This window comes from Chenopodium album, chromosome 10 (assembly GCF_948465745.1).
Source record: "Chenopodium album chromosome 10, dcCheAlbu1.1, whole genome shotgun sequence".
In the NCBI taxonomy this organism is placed as follows: Eukaryota; Viridiplantae; Streptophyta; class Magnoliopsida; order Caryophyllales; family Amaranthaceae; genus Chenopodium; species Chenopodium album.
Window position 1 is genome coordinate 54,532,529 of NC_137843.1, and position 18,316 is coordinate 54,550,844.

The window sequence follows — 18,316 nt, forward strand, 5'->3', positions numbered from 1 at the left end:
TATGTGAAGATACGTAAATCGTCTTAGACAAAGTTTATGCTCTTGAACCTAAATGTAGAAAAACTTTATTAGGTTATAAATGGTACAGTATATATTTAAAACTTTGTCTTAGGTGTACATATTACATGCTTATACTCAGTTGTATTGTATTGTAGCTTGTTTAAATTTGCTAGGTTGAATACAAGAACTTTTTACTTCTTTATGTGGAAATTTCAATTACTAGGATTAATTTTTATGTGCTTTACTGTGAACCAAAGTTCACACACTCGGTTGATTTACAGATTTAATTTTGATTATCAAATTAACGCATTAATAAATTGTACGTAACATTAAACGACTAGTAGTATGGTGGCGAGGAGGGAATGATTAGATTGCTTAAAATGGCCAATCCCAACTTCTTTCGAGGTAATACAACCATACAAGTGCCAACAATGTCTCCTAATCCAACAGTTTGTTTGAAATTTTTAGTCATTTGCTTGAATTTGAAGTCTATGACATGAAAAACATTCATCATTAGAAGAAAATGTATGTTAAATTCCTAAAGTATATATTAATGCTTTGAATTTTATGTGGTTGAACTACTCTTCAAGTATAAGACTTCGAGTTGCACTTAAACATGTCCAAGCAATGTGCATGTGCAGATCTAGAATTACAACCCCATTTAAGCATTTGTTGTCCTTGTTTCCAATTATTGGTGCGTTACAGATGTTCAAATGCAAACAAAACTATTTACCCCTTTTATGTGGCATTCCTCTAATCTTCTTTTTTTTTCTTTTTTTTTTTTTTTTTTTTTTTTTTTTTTTTTTTTTTTGTTGACAAGAGCAAAGTAATCATTTCTCCAATTTTCCAAAGTAAATTTACTTCGTAATTAATTCAAAGTTCACAAAATACACTAAGATTAAAGACTCATTTCAAATTAGTAACATTATTTACACAAAATCACCTACTAAACCAGTACAAGCCCTACTTTGAATTGTATTAAAAGCAAATATCAAAGACTTTTACATATATTTATACATTACTCCAAAGTCCAAACTTGAATTTCGATTTCTCCATATATATGAATACTTATAAATCTCATTTTTCGTAAGAAGAGCATATGAGTTATCCCTTATTAGGTGGTATAGGATCACTATGCTATCTCCGATATTCACCAATTATAAGAATAATGTGTTTTTTAATTCCATAGACTTGATAAACTGGGGTGTTATATTTTAATTATAGAAGAAATCTTTAATTAGAGTGTTGTATGTGTTCTGGTGTTCCCCTTCTATTATCATTTTGATTTGAGATTTTTGTATACATAACATATCTCTCATGTAGTTTGATTTAGGGCATGTTCCGATTTATTGAAAACAAGTGAACTGAACTGAACTGGCTGGGGTTGGACTGAACTAAACTGAACTGTTTATGAGAGAAGGAAATTAGAAAACTAAACATAACTAAAATTAAGCTGAACAGAACATACCCTTAGATTAATGATTATTATCCTCCTCAAATCTAAATCACGCAACAATTCCAATTTTTCTTGTAAAAACCTCCGATGGACATGAAAAAAGAAGGAGAAACATTAATGCTAGGAATTAATGCTGCCTTTTTAAACTTAATAATACAGTAATCTACCACTAATTAAGGTTATGACTAGGATTACAAAAGGGAGAGAGGTATGAATATTACTAATGGCATGATTATTATAATTATTGACTTGTGCAGAACTCTTTGTGCATGAGCAAAAACTTACGTAAAGAAATACATCATTCATCACATAAAAAATTGCTAAGACATGAGTTGTTTCTGACATTTTATTTTTCCCATAAAAACCACTTTGCTACCCAAATTACAAAAGAGATCCATTGTTTAAAGCAAAGCATAATCAATACTTGTATTTATTCAACTATTCATACTACCTCCGTTTCTTATTATGTGCAACAAAGGAATATTTTATGTCTCACAAATAATACCCCTTTGTTGCACATAATAAGAAACGGAGGTAGTAATTTCTTGCATATACTACTTATATTAGTTATATAACCAAACTTCTCCTAGAGATCTGAGTCCCTCTTATTTCTCCCTACAAAAAACACACTAAAAAAAATTTATGCCCTCCAATACAAGAAAATGGTATCTCTAAACTTTCTATTCCTCTCCTTAACCATATTTGCCTCTATAGCTTGTACATTCTCCGAGCCCGAGGATGCTCCCCTCAACGATATAAACAAGTGGTGTGACACCGTTCCACACCCCAAGACATGTAAGTACTTCATGGCTCGAACACCAGGTGTGTTCGAGCCAAAGCAGAAGTCCGATTTTAGGAGGATGATGGTGGAGGCGGCCTTGGACCGTGCCATGGCCGCCCAAGGCCACTTGTGGATGTGGGGGGGAAAGTGTGCAAACCACAGTGAGCGAGCAGCGTGGTCTGATTGCATTAGGCTTTATAGCCACACCATAATTCAACTTAATTACACCCTCTATGGTTTGACTAGTAATTCGAGTTTCACTGACTTTGATGCTCAGACCTGGCTTAGTTCCTCCCTCACCAACCTTGACACTTGTATGAGTGGCTCCCAAGACATGAACGTCACATCGTTCATCTGGCCCCATGTCTCGTACAACGTGTCCGACCTAATATCCAATGGGTTAGCCATAAGTGAAGGCCTAATTGAAGAATTTGTCAATGCTACTAGTAGTGGTAACACAAGCGAGTACCCTACTTGGATGAGGCATGAAGAAAGGAAATTAGTGCAAGTGTCTAGGAAATTGGCTGTCAAAAAAGCTATGTTCGTCGTGTCTAAGGATGGTTCGAGCCCTTATAGGACGGTTCAATCAGCCATTGATGCCGCGGCTAGGAGCCGTATAAGGGGGAGGAAAGTGATACATGTTAAAAGAGGTGTTTATAGGGAGAATATATATGTTGGACCATATAACGATGACATTATGTTAGTTGGTGATGGTATGAGGAATACCATTATTACTAGTAGTAGAAGTGCTCGATCTGGTTATACCACCTATAGTTCTGCTACCGCAGGTATGTTACATCATAAACTCATCATCTCCTATTTTATTATATGCTTTGCATTAGCCAAATTATGTAAGAGTTTTGGTAGTATATACTTAGGCAATTAGCAATCTATGTTACATTGTTACATGAAGATGCATGCAATATGAATGAATATGCTAATAGTATGATTGTAGCTTAGGCATTCTCCATAGAGCTTATCTCGATCCAATAGTAGCGTCGTAGGGGTCGGGTTAAACTAAGTTCGACTTCAGGTCTTTACCGGTTTCCTTTACTCTTTTCTCCTCATCATTCCAAAGTCTAAATGGTCTGTGTTTTGACAAACTTGAAAATTACCCTTGATAACAAGTTGGTGGACAAGCTGGACTCGTTTAATTATGATACATGATTGAAAAAACACACAACTAGATTAGCAAGTGTTTAATTTCATACTTTAGTAGTGTTACTCAATGTGTAGTGATAATGATCCATCTATTAATTTTTAAAGGAGGGGCTAGATTACCATCTAATCCAAATTTAATAAAAAGGGCCATTCATGACCAAATACTTGATGATTACAATATATTCCTATGAAAAGAAGTCAAAATAGAAGATCTAGATCTTAATTTATACATACAAATATTTAAAAAGTTTGTGTATTTAATGGAGCGTCAATCATTGACCATACTTTTAGTGACTTGAAGCAACATCCTGCTATGTCTGACTTTTTCATAAGTACTTAATTAAAGTACTTGTTCATCATTTACATTTGATTATTCTAAAGTCAGTACTTCCTCAACCATCTGGTACGGTGGCCCTTGTGCCAAGCAACAATTCATGCTACCATTAACTTGTTCATGTTATTATATATCACTGTTTTTTCTTGTCCCATGATATGTAACAAGTTTATACTTCACACGTAAAAAAAATTCAATATGCGAATATGTTGTGAACCTTTGATTAATAGAGAACATCGTATGATATATAATCGAATAATGAACAATAAAAAATGCTAAATACGTACGTTATAGTAAAATCTAACAATTTTTTTCTCTTTGAATTGAAGGTATCGATGGACTTCGATTCATTGCTCGTGACCTAACCATTCAAAACTCAGCTGGGGCGCAAATGGGCCAAGCTGTGGCACTGCGCTCAAGCTCGGATCTTTCAGTTTTTTACAAATGTGCATTTCTAGGATACCAAGACACCCTATTTGTACATTCACAAAGACAATTCTACAAAATGTGTTACATTTTCGGTACAATTGATATTATTTTTGGTAACGCAGCAGTTGTATTCCAAAGTTGTATGATCTATGCAAGGGTGCCTGTTTTAGGCCAAGCAAATGTCATCACGGCCCAGGGTCGGGTTGACCCAAATCAAAACACGGGGATTGTGATGCATGGATGCCGGATCATGGCAGATGAAGACCTTGCAGGAAAGATCCGAACCGTTTCCACGTACTTGGGTCGACCATGGCAACAATATTCTCGTACAATCATCATGAGATCATATATGGGTCCGTTGGTTAACAGAGCAGGGTGGATGCCCTGGAAGAGTGCAGGGTATTTGAGCACCTTATACTATGCAGAATTCGGTAATTTTGGGCCTGGTGCAAGGCTTCGCAATCGGGTCAACTGGCCAGGCTACCATATCATCACTAGACCTAACGCAGTCTCACAGTTTAGCGTTGAACGCTTCATCGCGGGGCGAAAATGGCTGCCTGCAACCGGTGTGCCCTTCAGTCCTGGTGTTTAAACCATACAATAGAGTACTAAATTATTTTGCTTGGCGATTAATTTCTCATTGATCATATTCATATTAGTGCAGAAACTACTACCAGGGATAATTTTTACTCCCTTTCCTGTTTGAGTAATTATTTGAAGATTGATCAGGTAGTAATATTTAAATTGTTTTCTGAAACTTGTTGATTTATACATATTTAATTCATGTAAAAATAGAGAGATTGGAGGAAATAATTTTAGGGCTACATTTTCCTTTGCTTCTCATTTCTTCAGTATTTTGTATTTTCAATGTCAAGCATATCAGAGTTTGGATCACGGTTTCTTGTACAACTTCGAGGCATCACCTGGCCAAGAATGGACTGAAATATAGATTTCTTTGTATTATGTAAATTGCCTTAAGCCTTTAACACAATTGGTGCACCAATCAACTGAAATGCACCGTGCAGACTGCAGTTTGTACTACTGATACAATAATATACCGTGTACATAGTTATAAAAACTTAATCACATAACATATGAATTGCTTTCAGAGAACAGAAATTCGAGGTTCTTCAACCTTGTCATAAATCTGAAACTCTACAAAATTTCAACTACAGAAAAGATCCTAATGACAAATCGATGAAGGAATATTAACAAGAGGATTTGCAGAGTTGCCCCAGGGTAATAAACGCCTTAACGGAAGAGCCTTGGAACTGATCTTTTAGGTACTTTGCCTTCCATCTTCAGCCTTCTATATGATTCTCGTATGTGGCATGGCCTAATGGGGCCAGAATCCTTTCTTTCAGACATCACTATTTTAGCTGCACACAGAAGCGGTACCAATAAATAGGCAGCAACAATGTATAACCCACAAAAGTTAAAATCAATAGGCAGCAACAATGATATATTGCAAATTAAGCCTGGAATCCCAAGCTGTATAAATAGTTTATATTGCTTGTCATAACATTTAAATATATATTGGTCAACAAAATTCAGGATGCAAGGATAAGAGAATGCATGAAAATTTTGAGTAGAAGTCGTTAAACTAGTTGGGATTTATCAATACCTTCAAAATTAACACCCAGCCTTAAGCAAAAGAATGGTTAATTACACATTAGCCACACCTTCATGGCCTCATATATGCAGCATATTTAAGCCTAAAAAAAGAGACTTTCTTGTAGTTTCTATTACTATAGCGTATAGAGTCTATAGACACTTAAAAGTTGAGATTAAGATTTGACAATACCAAAAGTGCTCCATAAACTAAGGCCCCGTTCTCTTCACCTTAATTTTGCTGAACTGAAATTATTTTTACTGAACTGAAATTATTTTTGCTGAACTTAAATTATTTTTACTTAACTTAAATTAATTTTACTGAAATGAAATTATTTTTGCTGAACTGAAATTATTTTCACTGATTTTCTATTATAATTCTTCTTTAAGAAAACTGAATTTTACTGAACTTAACTTATTTTTACTGAAATGAAATTATTTTTACTGAACTGAAATTAATTTTACTGAACTGAACTTATTTTTACTGAATTGAAATTATTTTTACTTAATATTATTTTTTTAAGGTGAAGAGAACAAGGCCTAAATAAAATAGTGATAAGTTTCTCAAGGACATGCCATTCCAAATCACACTATTTTTGCCTAGCAAATTAGAATGCATACCTGTCTCAACAAGCTCCCCAACAAACATTTTTGCAATTCCAGATGCAACAATGGACATATGTACAGAAATCTTTTGACTGCCTGTAATACTTACTAGCAACTGCATTGAAAAAACGAGAAGAAAAAAATACATAATTAAAGTTAGCTTCACAACATTATTCAACAGAGTGAGCTTCTCTGTGTTCCCACACCTTTATCTATCTGTATTAAGCAACAAATTTCCTAAGACTAACATAAGATAGCAGTAACATGTGAAAGAGGTATACCCTTTTCATGTTGGATCTCTGGAAACCAGACCTCCGAAAAGATTCATATCTGCTCATTTGCTCCTCTGTAAATCGAGATAAGATGGTCCTGAAAGTAATTTTAACAGTATAGTCATTCATGAGAAAGCAAACATGTTAATTACATCCAAAGTGCATCAAATTTACGGAGTACCAACTTGTCTTTGTTTATGTGCAATGCAAAGGATTTCAGTCATAGAGAGACAACATTAGCAATGAAGAAATGAAACCAATCATATGAATTGAGGTTTATGATGAAATAATAAATCTTCTAAGAGGTCAAGATACAGCAATATACACAGGGAGGAGAGAAAAAAAGTATTTTTAAAGATATTATTAATATGAAAAAAATAAATAAAAAAATCACAAGTATAATTCTTGGTTGATTATAATCTCCCTATAAATTTTGTGGGCAACTATTTACAAGTATTTATACTCTGTAACTACTTATGGATTTAAGGGCATTAAGCTGCAAATTCAACCACTGGATTGGTGATCGTATTCTCACACTTCTATAGAACTATAGAAGAGGTCAGGGGTTCACGCCTTAGTAGGTAAAAATTACAAGAGCATGTAATACTTGAGTTTATTATTTATCTGAAAAAAATATACTACGAAGTATAATGCATAAGTAAACGGATGATATGAGCTAAAAAACGGCTTCTCGATTCTCATTACACAATGCACACTATACTTCCTCTTTTAAAAATAGGTAATAATATAAAAACTTGTAACTCACACCCTACAAAAGTTAAGCCCAATGGTCCCATATTGAACAATGTCTGTACAAGACAATATCCAATCAACATATCAACAACTCAGCAAAGACAAACCCGTTCATAAGTACCAATTTTTCTGTTCTCCGCATGAAATTAATACCGATATTGATACAAGAGGCACCACTCAATTAAGATGACAAGTTCATTCAAAAAAATGCTAAATCAGAAGCTCATACAGTCATGTTCAATAAAATGATATGTTGAAGTGGGTTTTTTGAGCTCTTGTTTCAAACAGTCAAAACTAATGTATACTCCATATATATAAGGATGGTAAAAAAACATGCAGATATTTGCTAACAGGCATTTAGTATGGTGGCAAAGCATTAAAAATCACATACTGCATTTTGGCCATTTTATCAGGGTCACCACTAGATGAGAGCTTCCCGAGCTCAACATCCATGTTGTCTTCCTCCTCCTCATCGTCTTCATCTTTGTTCTTGTTATTGGGTTGAGTGATCCCAGTAGAAGCTAGTGGAGCAGCTGAAGTTGACGCGACATTAGGATGAGCTACAAGTTCCAATCCCACCTCATCCTCGGGTTGATCAGCATCGTTGACAGTCGCAGCAGCATCTATTGGGATATCAATATCATTGGCCGCTGCAGGCGACTCGGGTGGTGATTCCTGCTCTACATATGCTGCTTCGAAAGGATCTTGTGACTGCTTCATGCTACGCCCTAAATGAACAAACGAAATCACATAATTAACTATACTTGAAAGGTTCAATTTTCAGGAAGAGGTCGAATTTCATAGTTCAATCCTAACATTATAATGTTCTGCAACACATTAGCAACTAAATTTGATTCAATTATCATATTAGGCTTGAAAAATCACATAATTTTAAGGAGAAAAGGCACATTTGTTTCAATTATCAAATTAGGGTTAAACAATTTAAGGGAGAAAAAGGCACAATTGATCAATTATCAAATTATGCTTGAAAATATCACATAATTTTAAGGCAAATTTGATTCAATTATCAAATTAGGCTCGTAATTTTCTTTCTAGCAACATAATCGCTGGTTATGATCTTTCAGAAACTTAGTAATTAGAACAAATAATCCAAAAAATTCGAACCCGAAATTTACTATGTATACTGACAATTAAATTAAATAAGATTAACGATAAACCCTAGAATGTGAAATTGAAATACGATGATTACAAAAAGAAATAGCAACTTACCTCAGATGTTGCTTCAATGGAGGATAGAAATATTAGAAGGCGCTTCAATGGTCCGCAACTGAGAGAGAACTCAGAGAAGTAAGACAATCGTTTTATACTCGTCCTTGTAAGGAGTGTCAATTTGGATGTTCAAGTCGGATTCGGTGAATTCAGGTTGGATCGGGTCGAATTTAAAACTTGAGTTATGCTAAGTACTCGTTATTCCATAACTGAAATATTATGTCCATACCAGTCGAAATTTAAATCGGATAATTTTCGGGTTGATCGGGTTAAGTTTGACTGTTTGACATTGACGTCTTGTTCTTTTCGCCTTAATTTTGTTGAATTTAAATTATTTTTACCGATTAAAACTTATTTTTTTTGGTTTCCTATTATATTTTATCTTTAAAGTTGTTTAATTTATTGATTGAAAAATTATTTTTTTTACTGAATTGAAATTATATTTGCTATATTGGACTTAATTTTACTGATATGAAATTATTATTTAAAATATTATTAATTCTGGTGAAAATAATAGGACTTAATTATATATTTCTCGAATATCATTTGATTGCAATACTTATCTAATTCATACTTTTCTCATTTTATTGAATCTTTTTGAACCTATACTTCATTTAGGTGGTAAGAATCTAAACCACGCATAATGTATATATCTAATGTAGGTTTTGATTATCAATCAATCAAAGTCTTAGGGCATGTTCTGATTTACTGAACTGAACTGAACTGAGCTGACTGAATTGAACTGAGTTGAAATGAATTGTTTATAAGAGAAGGAAATTAAGAATTGAATTGAACTGAACTGAAATTAAACTGAAGAGAAAATGATTATTCCGTATAATTAGGTTTTGATTATGCTGACAAAAAATATAATTGAAAGAAATACTCAATAGTTTTGTACTTGTTATATATTATACTACTATTTTTTTTATGGGTGTTAAACTACTAATATATGTGTTCATTCAATTAGTTCATTACATTACCAAACTAGTGAATGTCCAAGCGATACACATAATTTTTATTTTCGTATTTTTTGTCTAATGAGGAAACCTTGACGTTTGAATATTAGATATTCGGAGGAAAAAAACTTTTTTAGTTTGAGAATGAAAACAATATGGAGTAGCATATATTAAGTACGAGTAGCTTATTAGGACTGAAAATGAGTCGTGTTTTCTTTACCTAAAGTTATGTGCCGATCAAAATACTCGGTATGTGTATACTTGTGCCTTGTGCTTGTACTCCCTTCGGCACAACATTTGGCTCATTTGCCTCCCTTTGGTCAAAACACCCCCAATTCGGTAAACTCGAAAAATTGAAAATGATCAATCGCAACAACGATCAACCATGTCCATGATCCTATTTCTTACAATTCTGCCTTAATTGTTTCAATTGATCCTCAAAAACACAAACTTTCTCACACAAAACAATCAATTAAACAGTCATGGGATCACTGGCAACCCATTTCTCGACGTTTCTGTTCATCTTCCCAGTTGGATTTCGTCGCTTGTATTCCTCTTTCTCTCTCTTCCTCAAAGATCCTTCTCTTTACCGCTCAAAACCCTGGTTTTTCATCGACCCCAAATGGAAAAATTTTGACCTTTATGCCCTTTTAATTGCCCTACCCATTGCTGCTTTATCTGACCTCTTTCTTTTTCTCTCATTTTCAGGCCACCCCTCTTACAGATTTTCCTTTCTTCAACATGGGGCTATCATTTTCTTCTTCTGGGTACTTTTAATTCTCATTTGTTTGAGAGAAATTCATGATTTTGTGATTATAAATGAGAGTTTTTTGTTTCTTTTATCTGGGGTTTTCTTTTTGGTTGAGTATTTCATCAATGGCAATGGTTTTACTGGTGTTAGCAGCAATGTGTATGATTTGCTTGGTAATTTAACCTTAATTTGTGCCTTTTCTTGCTTGTATTTGTCGATTCGGCCTACCGCCTTTTTAGCTGATTTTTTCCTGTCTAGTGGGATGATTTTTAAAGGGACTTGGGTTTTGCAAGCTGGGTTGAATTTGTATACTTCTACATTTGGGTTGAAAGGTTGTAAGGAGGTGTCATTGTTGCCTAATCAAATGAATGTTGATGTTAAATGTGATCTTGATGAGGATAGCTTGAGGGGTATTGCACTGATGAAGTTGTTGTTTGTGTGGCATGCCATTGTTGTTATCATTGCTTGTCTTGGGTTGTTTGGATTGTTGTCATGTAAGGAGAATTTGAGATGCGGCGAGGGCAGTGGACCGTTGTTGGCGAAAATTGAGTCTCACAGTGTGTCAATGCAGCAGCTTCCTGAATTTGGGCTGGAGTAGTGATTCTTGTTCTTATATCTATCTATGTTGAGGGAAATTGAGTTGATGTGGATAGGAGATCAGTGCAGTGTTTCTTCTCTGGAGGTAGATAACCTAAAAATTTTGTGTAGCTTATAGTTTCTGTTTTGACAGAGTTTACTATCATTAGGATATTTTTGTTTGTGTTAATGTATACTGTAATAGTAATGTATTTAACATCAATAATATTATAATTTATTCATTAATCCTTTATGTTGCTATATTGCTTGATACAAAGAGGTTGTTCTGCTTCTATTGTACAATTTATTTTTTTTAGTCTAATCTTTCTGTGACAGAATCAGTAATTGAGGATACAATTTATCTTCGAGTGAAGTACATATTTATGATGTTACGAATGGGAGGTGCCAATGCACTAATGCCAATTCTGTGTGTAACTGGAATGCTTGGGTTAAGTTGTTTTATTAAATTTCGTAGAGAGTTGTTTTGAACACTCATGGTGTCTGCCAAGGTTCTGGAAAAGTGCCTTTGTTGTCCTGGCTATGGTGTGATTGCTGTCCTGTGGAAAAGTAAATGACAAACTATATGTTTTTATGAAGCTTAGCTATTACTCCCTCCTCCCGAAATCAACTGCTGTGTTGACAGATGTGCTATCTGAATATGTAATGACTAAATCTGCGGTAGTGTACAAGAATGGAGCACTGCTTGTGACTGGTAGTTTGAATCATGGTACTGATAGGTTGAGATGGTACAGAAGGAAGAGCTGAAGATTGACGGATCTGAGGTGATAAGTTTAGATGGGTCTGAGTATGATTTGTTAAGATAGCTTGTTACTCAGATGACTTGAAGTCTCTCAGCAAGAGTGTGTCAATAGACTCAATAGGGCATGACCAGGAACAGGAGACAACATTCATGTAAAGCTTGGAGTCTAGCGCTCTTGTCTTCCACTCACAAAAGGCATATGTCAAACAGGAGAAGAAGAGTCATAATTTAAGTGGTATGGAGTACTTTCCATAACTTTGGAAGCTAATTGTTGATATCAAGAAAAGGTAACTAATTTTCATACTTCCGAGATGTGATGCTGATAGATTCCCATTATTATTTTCGTTGATCATCTTCCCCAATAATATAGCATAATCTATGCAGGTACGAGTAATGATTAGTAGATTGTATTCAAGATGATACAATTTGGCATCATAGTAAAGTGTGTTCTGTTGAAATTGCAAGTAATTGTGGCTTTTTTTTTTCCTTAACTCAGTCTTTAGTAATATGCTGTTAAATGGTATTGGTGTCTGTAGATCTATAATTTGATCTTTAAGCAACTTATTTGAATAGAGTGAAACAACCATCTCAATTTTAATGTTGATTTTGACTTCTAATTATTTGGATCTAAAAAGATGTAAAGGAGGAGCACAAACTGATGGTGCTTTTCTGATTTTTCTGCAGGGCATCATATATCTGCTCTCTGTAGTCAGATAAGTATGTTACTCAATGCATCTAAGTTTACATGAGCATTTGTGGCTACAGTTAAGAAGTATTATGGAAAGTACCAGAAGATGCTTGTTGTGCCTGCAGCTGTGGTAATCTATCAGCCTCTGCCCATTAACAAGCTGCTAACTGGTCCTTGTGCACCCATAATTCACTGATGAATACTTGAATAGAATTACTCTAATCTTGTATATCTGTTTGCAAAGTGAAATTTGGGGGTACATAACCATTGGGGCCCCCGAATCTTAATCTGATGATGGATTCTCGTGATCTTTCTGTTTAATTCACCGAATCCTTGAATTCTAATCCGGTATCTTATTCTCTTTATCTTTCTCTTGAAATCACCATATTGTTTTCTGAGTTTTCTGAATCTTGTAGAGTTGACGGGCTTTATCTTCCAGCCACATCCTGCATTTACATAGTTGCATAAATTGTTATTTCTTGTGAACTTGTGGTATCAACTTTTTACAGCTTTTCATATATAAGTATATAACTAAATTATGGACTTACTCTTGAATGTTATATCTTTACTTGTTAGTACTATATTTTTAGACTTTTTTTGTTTGAACCCTTTGAAGTGGGCAATGGGTGTCAAGATTGCAGACTATTATATAGTATTAATTTGATTCTACTTGAGGTAATATTTAACAACTAACCGTAACATGAAAGTCTTAGAGTTTGACTCTATCCAAAACATACCTCGAACCTGTTGTTCTTGTTCATGATCATCTTCTTCTACATCTGGTTTATATAAGATCTGCAACCGACAATGACAAAAGAAATGTAACTGCTTAAAAGGATTAAAAGTTTGCAATTAAATTGGATAAGCTAGTGAGATGCTGGAAGAAGTAGGATATAGAGCAGTGGTTGTAGAGTTTCTACCTTGACCAAATCTTCCAACCTCTGCCTCATCTTTCTTTGTATGAATCCCTTGGTGCTCTGCAGCAATCCTTTCATTAAATCAAGATGTGAAATTGCTGTTTTTAAAACAGTAGGAGCTACTAAAAGTAGTACCTTTATATAAGATTTAACATAGGTGTAGAAGTTCAGCAAATTCCACACAGTACTAGCTAGTCGTTTGTCATCAACATGGCGTGAAAATATGTCTGCACATGAAAAATTGGTCATCAACTAGTCCAGCCTGGTAGTTGAAGAAAGAGTGATAAGAGAGCTAGTATTACTTTCTGACTCGATAATGTTGTTAGTTTGTTACTAGTGACCCATATACATATTAGCTCATTAGGAGATGTACCTGTTACTTTCTGGTTAGAGTACCTCGATATGTGGTTTTATCCTGCTAATCAACTTTCATCCCAAAAAAATTTTTATTCCTAAACAGTGTCTTTTTATTTCATCTATTTAGACTGTTTTTTGAATGTCACTATAATTTAAACCATGTAAAGTGATTATTTATAGACTTAGTATGAAATGGTTTGGTACCAAAAGAGACAAATCCTCCATTGGTGCTCAAGTCTTCCATGAGTTCTCCTCGCAACTCTGGAGGAGGAATAGGTGACCATGTGCATGGAGGTGCTTTAGCAAATGCCTCAGAGCTTCCAATGTCCATGAGGTCCTGTTATAGAAACTATCATCATTTGGATGATCGACATGAAGTTACATTTAGGATATGATGTAAAATATGGTGGGTGAGCACAAACCTGGAAGAAGGACGTTGCTATAACGACATCTGAAGTTTCTTTGAATCTCATTGGGAATACAACAGTAATCTTCTGTGGCTGTCAAGCACATATATGTCATGCATCAAACACAAAGCCCTACAATGATCATGATGCTGTTAACTAGAGAGGGCAAGGATGTATTTCTTGTTAGAGTAAACAAGAACATTTGATCTAGAATTGCTTGTATTACCTGTCTGATGACAAAGAGGGGCTCTCTTGGGTGATATATACACTTGATTGGTTTGTACGTCCCTTCTGGAGCATCCTCTGAACTAAAATTTCGGAGCATTTCTCTCAGCTGAGAGCTCAATATTACAGATGCTACTGCAGCAATCTCCTTAATTATCTTCAATCCAGCTGTACAAGAAATATAGGAGTGTGCTCTATGAATTGTAAATGTCAAGCTTGCTCTTGCAATCTTTCCATTGTGCCAAGCGATAAATGCATGGATAAAGTGATTTTAAATGTATCATGAGATCTTTTGTTGCTGTGTAATTTAAATGAAAAAGGTGATCGTTTTAAGCACTACAAAACTTTGCTGATTATAATTTTCACTTTGTATTTTCTGAGCTTATATGCAATGTTCTTCTGTTTTCTGTTGTAGAAAATGTATCTGCAGACAATTGAGTTTCAAACCTTTGCCTTGTGGAATGTTGGCAGTATTCAGCTGTAATGTCATTTGGTATCCATCTCTTGCCGTGTTAAGTATTTCGACCACATTAGGACTTATATCTTTCACCCTTTGTATAGTGTAAGGACACAGTCCTTGTGATACCAGTGTTCTGGGGGAGAGTATTGGGGTCGAAATCGACAAATAGATGTTTTGTGGATCTGAAGCAGTGGTCTGTCAAACAGTGAATGAGATATATGAGGATAATGTACATAAATTCAATTTTACTCTATAAACTCAACCAGGAAAACTTCTGACATTATGAGAAGTGTTTCAGTGGACATTTGAGATTATGTCCTAGTCCTTATTGTATCTTCCCTCTCATGTCTTCTGCTCGAAAAACTGTATACACCGTACTTCTTTAAGGGACGCAGGTCAGAGGGGGTAACGGATTTCTTATTATGATTCAGAATTGCTGATCCGTAGAACGGACTTGTGTATCGATTTGAAGTACAAGTCACAGGGTTTTGAAGCTTACCTGAACATGGTATTCCACAGACCCAAACTCATATAAATGATGATCAATATCCCCTGGCTTTTGATCTCTGTGAAAAAAGTATGATCAGCTACAATTCTACAAAGTATTTTATTTCATTTCATTTATTAGGCCCAAATACCTCTCAACCCAACTCTCATTTCTCAGGTCTAAAACAAGTTTTTTTTGGAAAGAACTTGACCCGTTTTAAAATCTGTACTTCCTATAATTTTATTTTTTATTCATAATGATGCTACTACTATTGTCTAAACCACTTTATGTAGTGATGTTGCCAAGACATGCATAATAATTATCAACCTTGAGTATTTTAAAGTGTATCTTGCATGTTTTGTGGTATATATTCTGCTGCTGGGCCAACTTTTTTTTTCTTCCTCTCCTTTCTTCTAATATCTAGTCGCATACTCAGATAGTACGTGAGCACACAGTTTGCTTGATACTCCTTTCGTCTTTTAAAGATTTCTCTTCTTCAAGGAACGGAGGGAGTAAAAAAATGTCTTGTTTGCTTGTCTTATGCATATTGCATATTCTATCTATTGACAAATATCTCTTAGGAGTTAGGACTATCTTACTAGTTATTGGCGACTACAGATGTTATGAATAGCTTTCTTTTCTCAAGTAATCTTGTTTGCTTGTGCTTTAATTTAGGGACTTGGTACTAATTAAAGTGTTTTGTGGTGGTCCAAGTTTATACTAATTAAATAGGTTGTTTTCTTAAAGAATACATTTTATATGTTAAAGCACTTAACAATAAATTTGTACACTTTGCAACACAACATAATATTTTGACTAACCTACATAATTATTTTCAAGTCTTTGACATATTATGTACCATTAATACTTGTCGTCGTTAAAGATAGAAATGATTCAATTGAACCATGCCAACACAAGTCCCCCTAGTAGGTCATGCCTGGGCCTCTTGCTTGGCATGGCACAGATCACTGGAGAGCTTGCGCCTTGCGGCCCCCATAATCAATCTATAATGTATCTAAAACAAGTCCTTATATGCTCCACACGACAAAATCACCGGGCCATGAATCGTGTTACCTAAAGTCTAGAGATTACAGCACACTGACTTGGCTTGACCCACAACCATTTTAAAAAGCGACGACAGTGGCATATGAAGCATATAAACAAGATTATATTTTTATCCTAAATGAACAACTATACAAGACTCTTACCGGAATAGCTGAAGCAGAATTTGTTGTAATGCAGGGGATGAACGTTCAAAGCAACCATTCTTAAGCTTTTTACTTCTACCGCCATCAAACCCGAAACAACCCATCTTTAGCTAAACTCTCTTCCTTCCTTTCCCTTCAATAATAATCCTCATGTGTGTGGTTTTATGTTAGATGATGAAAATGAGGTAAATGTGAGTGGTGAACCAACTGAAGTATTAAGTGATGGTTTGGTTTGGTTTGGTTTGATGAGTGTCTTTTAAGTTATAATCATAGTAGTTAATCTTTGAAGCAAATTAATCTAAGCTAGATAATGTCACTCCATCTTGTCTCAATCATTGACCCATTGAAAGTTAATGTTAGTTGAAATTCTTAAAATAATGTATTAAATACAACTTAAGTCTTATGAAGATAAGATATCTAGGAGTAACTTGAGACCAACTATCCAAAAAAAAAACTCTAGGATTAGGAGTAGGAGTAGTTAGGACAATAGGACCGAGTATCATATTGTATTAAGAGTTAGCAAGTGTGGACATTTACGTGGGTTTGACATAACATTGGTTTAACCTAATATTGTACAAGAGCCATGTATTATGCGTGAGTATTATTTTCAAAATTTAATAGGACATGTGCACGATTCACTGGTCCATGTATCAACCTAATCTAACACGATACGAGAGCCAAGACGTACATGAGCCGGCCTAAATGACACCTACTTGACATGGCACGATTGTTTCTTGACTTGATACATGCACACAATACGCTGGCCTAACAAGTGGACTTGCATGGGTTGGCTCGTACACAACTCTAATCAAAGTCATTGTTAGTTAACCTTTTTAATTTTTTTTTTACACGGTAAAATACGGGGGTACCCTTCCTATTACAGGGAGGGGTGGGGTGAGGATTGAACCCAGGTCATTCTTAAGGGAGATAGAGGTACAAACTGTCTCTCAATTCCATGATCCTCAGTTAACTATTGGATTTTACGCGTAAATGATACTGTAGTGGTTAATAGACTATACAATACTCCAATGTTTGCACTTTCTACAAATCTAACAAAAGAAGATTCCAGTTATCTACCACTTAGCCGACACTAACAGACTGAGGCCTCATCGTTGATTAAATGTAGTGTACTCTGTAGTAATTATGATACTAGGTGCTGTACCAATTTTATGTTTGCCCCATCCTTGAGGGAATAAAGACATTTGGTACGGTATACACTCCTTCTAACGGAGTTTTTTAGTTACGCGTTTTCTAACATCCGTTTAAGTTTATAAGCAGACTCAAACATGTAACCTTATTTCCTTACACTAGTGTCTTACCACTATGATACTCCGTACATCATATATTATGTTCTGTTTTGCTATCCGATCTTAGTAAACTTCCTTTCGAACGCTTTTTAATACAGACAACTATACGTATGGATTGCTAATATCACGAAATGATACAAGGCATACTTCAAACCTAAATACTACTTGTAGCTAGTTTTTTTTTTTTTTCACAATTTCACTAAATTAATCAAATTCGATTTTAAAGATAACACACTTTAGGAGCAATTAAAAAACGTGATTTTCACTAATGGCTAAGATGTAAGATATAAACAAAATTCGATTTCCAGGGATAAGTGGATAACACCTCAAAATTTACCAAGTAAACCAAATTTACCAAATCAATTGTTGAATGAATCATCCTTTAAAAAAAAAATTGAATATTTCTTTTATTGTTTTGTGTAGCAAGAATAAAAATACAACTTTTTTTAAAAAAAAAACTTTAGGAGCTTATTGATGCCCAATCAAACTAAATATATACCCATCCAAAAAATAAATAAATATATACATAAACAATACATAAAAGTCAGATAATTGAGCTTCCTTTGAACCAAATTTGATCCTCC

At 34.6% G+C, this 18,316-nt stretch overlaps 4 protein-coding genes across 5 annotated transcripts; 2 read left to right on the plus strand and 2 right to left on the minus strand.

Annotated features, from left to right (window-relative positions):
- Positions 1-2,000: 2,000 nt before the first annotated feature.
- Positions 2,001-5,055, plus strand: LOC145564139 (putative pectinesterase/pectinesterase inhibitor 59). Its single transcript, XM_081624476.1, has 2 exons — positions 2,001-3,025; positions 4,062-5,055. The coding sequence occupies exons 1-2, from the start codon at positions 2,119-2,121 to the stop codon at positions 4,751-4,753; spliced, it is 1,599 nt and encodes a 532-aa protein (XP_081480602.1). The 5' UTR covers positions 2,001-2,118; the 3' UTR covers positions 4,754-5,055.
- A 71-nt stretch (positions 5,056-5,126) lies between these two features.
- On the minus strand, positions 5,127-8,765 carry LOC145564140 (transcription initiation factor TFIID subunit 11-like). Its single transcript, XM_081624477.1, has 5 exons — positions 8,634-8,765; positions 7,795-8,131; positions 6,660-6,747; positions 6,394-6,493; positions 5,127-5,540 (listed from the first exon to the last, which is right to left on the minus strand). Exons 2-5 carry the CDS (start codon positions 8,121-8,123, stop codon positions 5,413-5,415), a joined length of 645 nt encoding a protein of 214 aa, XP_081480603.1. The 5' UTR covers positions 8,124-8,131; positions 8,634-8,765; the 3' UTR covers positions 5,127-5,412.
- A 1,306-nt stretch (positions 8,766-10,071) lies between these two features.
- On the plus strand, positions 10,072-10,938 carry LOC145565427 (uncharacterized). The gene has a single exon (XM_081625436.1). The coding sequence runs from the start codon at positions 10,072-10,074 to the stop codon at positions 10,936-10,938; it is 867 nt and encodes a 288-aa protein (XP_081481562.1).
- Positions 10,939-12,221: 1,283 nt separating this feature from the next.
- Positions 12,222-16,654, minus strand: LOC145564141 (actin-related protein 2/3 complex subunit 2B-like). 2 transcript variants are annotated; one of them, XM_081624479.1, is made up of 10 exons: positions 16,426-16,654; positions 15,230-15,296; positions 14,718-14,925; positions 14,272-14,438; positions 14,061-14,138; positions 13,843-13,975; positions 13,417-13,508; positions 13,285-13,341; positions 13,102-13,159; positions 12,222-12,810 (listed from the first exon to the last, which is right to left on the minus strand). In XM_081624479.1, the coding sequence occupies exons 1-10, from the start codon at positions 16,527-16,529 to the stop codon at positions 12,578-12,580; spliced, it is 1,197 nt and encodes a 398-aa protein (XP_081480605.1). In that variant the 5' UTR covers positions 16,530-16,654; the 3' UTR covers positions 12,222-12,577. The 2 variants fall into 2 exon arrangements, with proteins under 2 accessions (XP_081480605.1, XP_081480604.1); XM_081624478.1 differs by having other exon boundaries at positions 13,285-13,508.
- Between the last annotated feature and the right edge of the window lie 1,662 nt (positions 16,655-18,316).

Excerpts from the sequence above, each read along its gene's own strand:
- LOC145564139 (XM_081624476.1), top strand. The coding sequence starts at position 2,119 with ATGGTATCTCTAAACTTTCTATTCCTCTCCTTAACCATATTTGCCTCT. Across the intron at positions 3,026-4,061 it reads CTATAGTTCTGCTACCGCAG|GTATCGATGGACTTCGATTC; the intron begins GTATGTTACATC and ends TTTGAATTGAAG.
- LOC145564140 (XM_081624477.1), bottom strand. The coding sequence starts at position 8,123 with ATGAAGCAGTCACAAGATCCTTTCGAAGCAGCATATGTAGAGCAGGAA. Across the intron at positions 6,748-7,794 it reads GATAAAATGGCCAAAATGCA|GACCATCTTATCTCGATTTA; the intron begins GTATGTGATTTT and ends AATTACTTTCAG. Across the intron at positions 5,541-6,393 it reads TGGGGAGCTTGTTGAGACAG|CTAAAATAGTGATGTCTGAA; the intron begins GTATGCATTCTA and ends TTCTGTGTGCAG.
- LOC145565427 (XM_081625436.1), top strand. The coding sequence starts at position 10,072 with ATGGGATCACTGGCAACCCATTTCTCGACGTTTCTGTTCATCTTCCCA.
- LOC145564141 (XM_081624478.1), bottom strand. The coding sequence starts at position 16,529 with ATGGGTTGTTTCGGGTTTGATGGCGGTAGAAGTAAAAAGCTTAAGAAT. Across the intron at positions 13,976-14,060 it reads TAGCAACGTCCTTCTTCCAG|GACCTCATGGACATTGGAAG; the intron begins GTTTGTGCTCAC and ends TTTCTATAACAG. Across the intron at positions 12,811-13,101 it reads ACAAGAACAACAGGTTCGAG|GATGTGGCTGGAAGATAAAG; the intron begins GTATGTTTTGGA and ends ATGTAAATGCAG.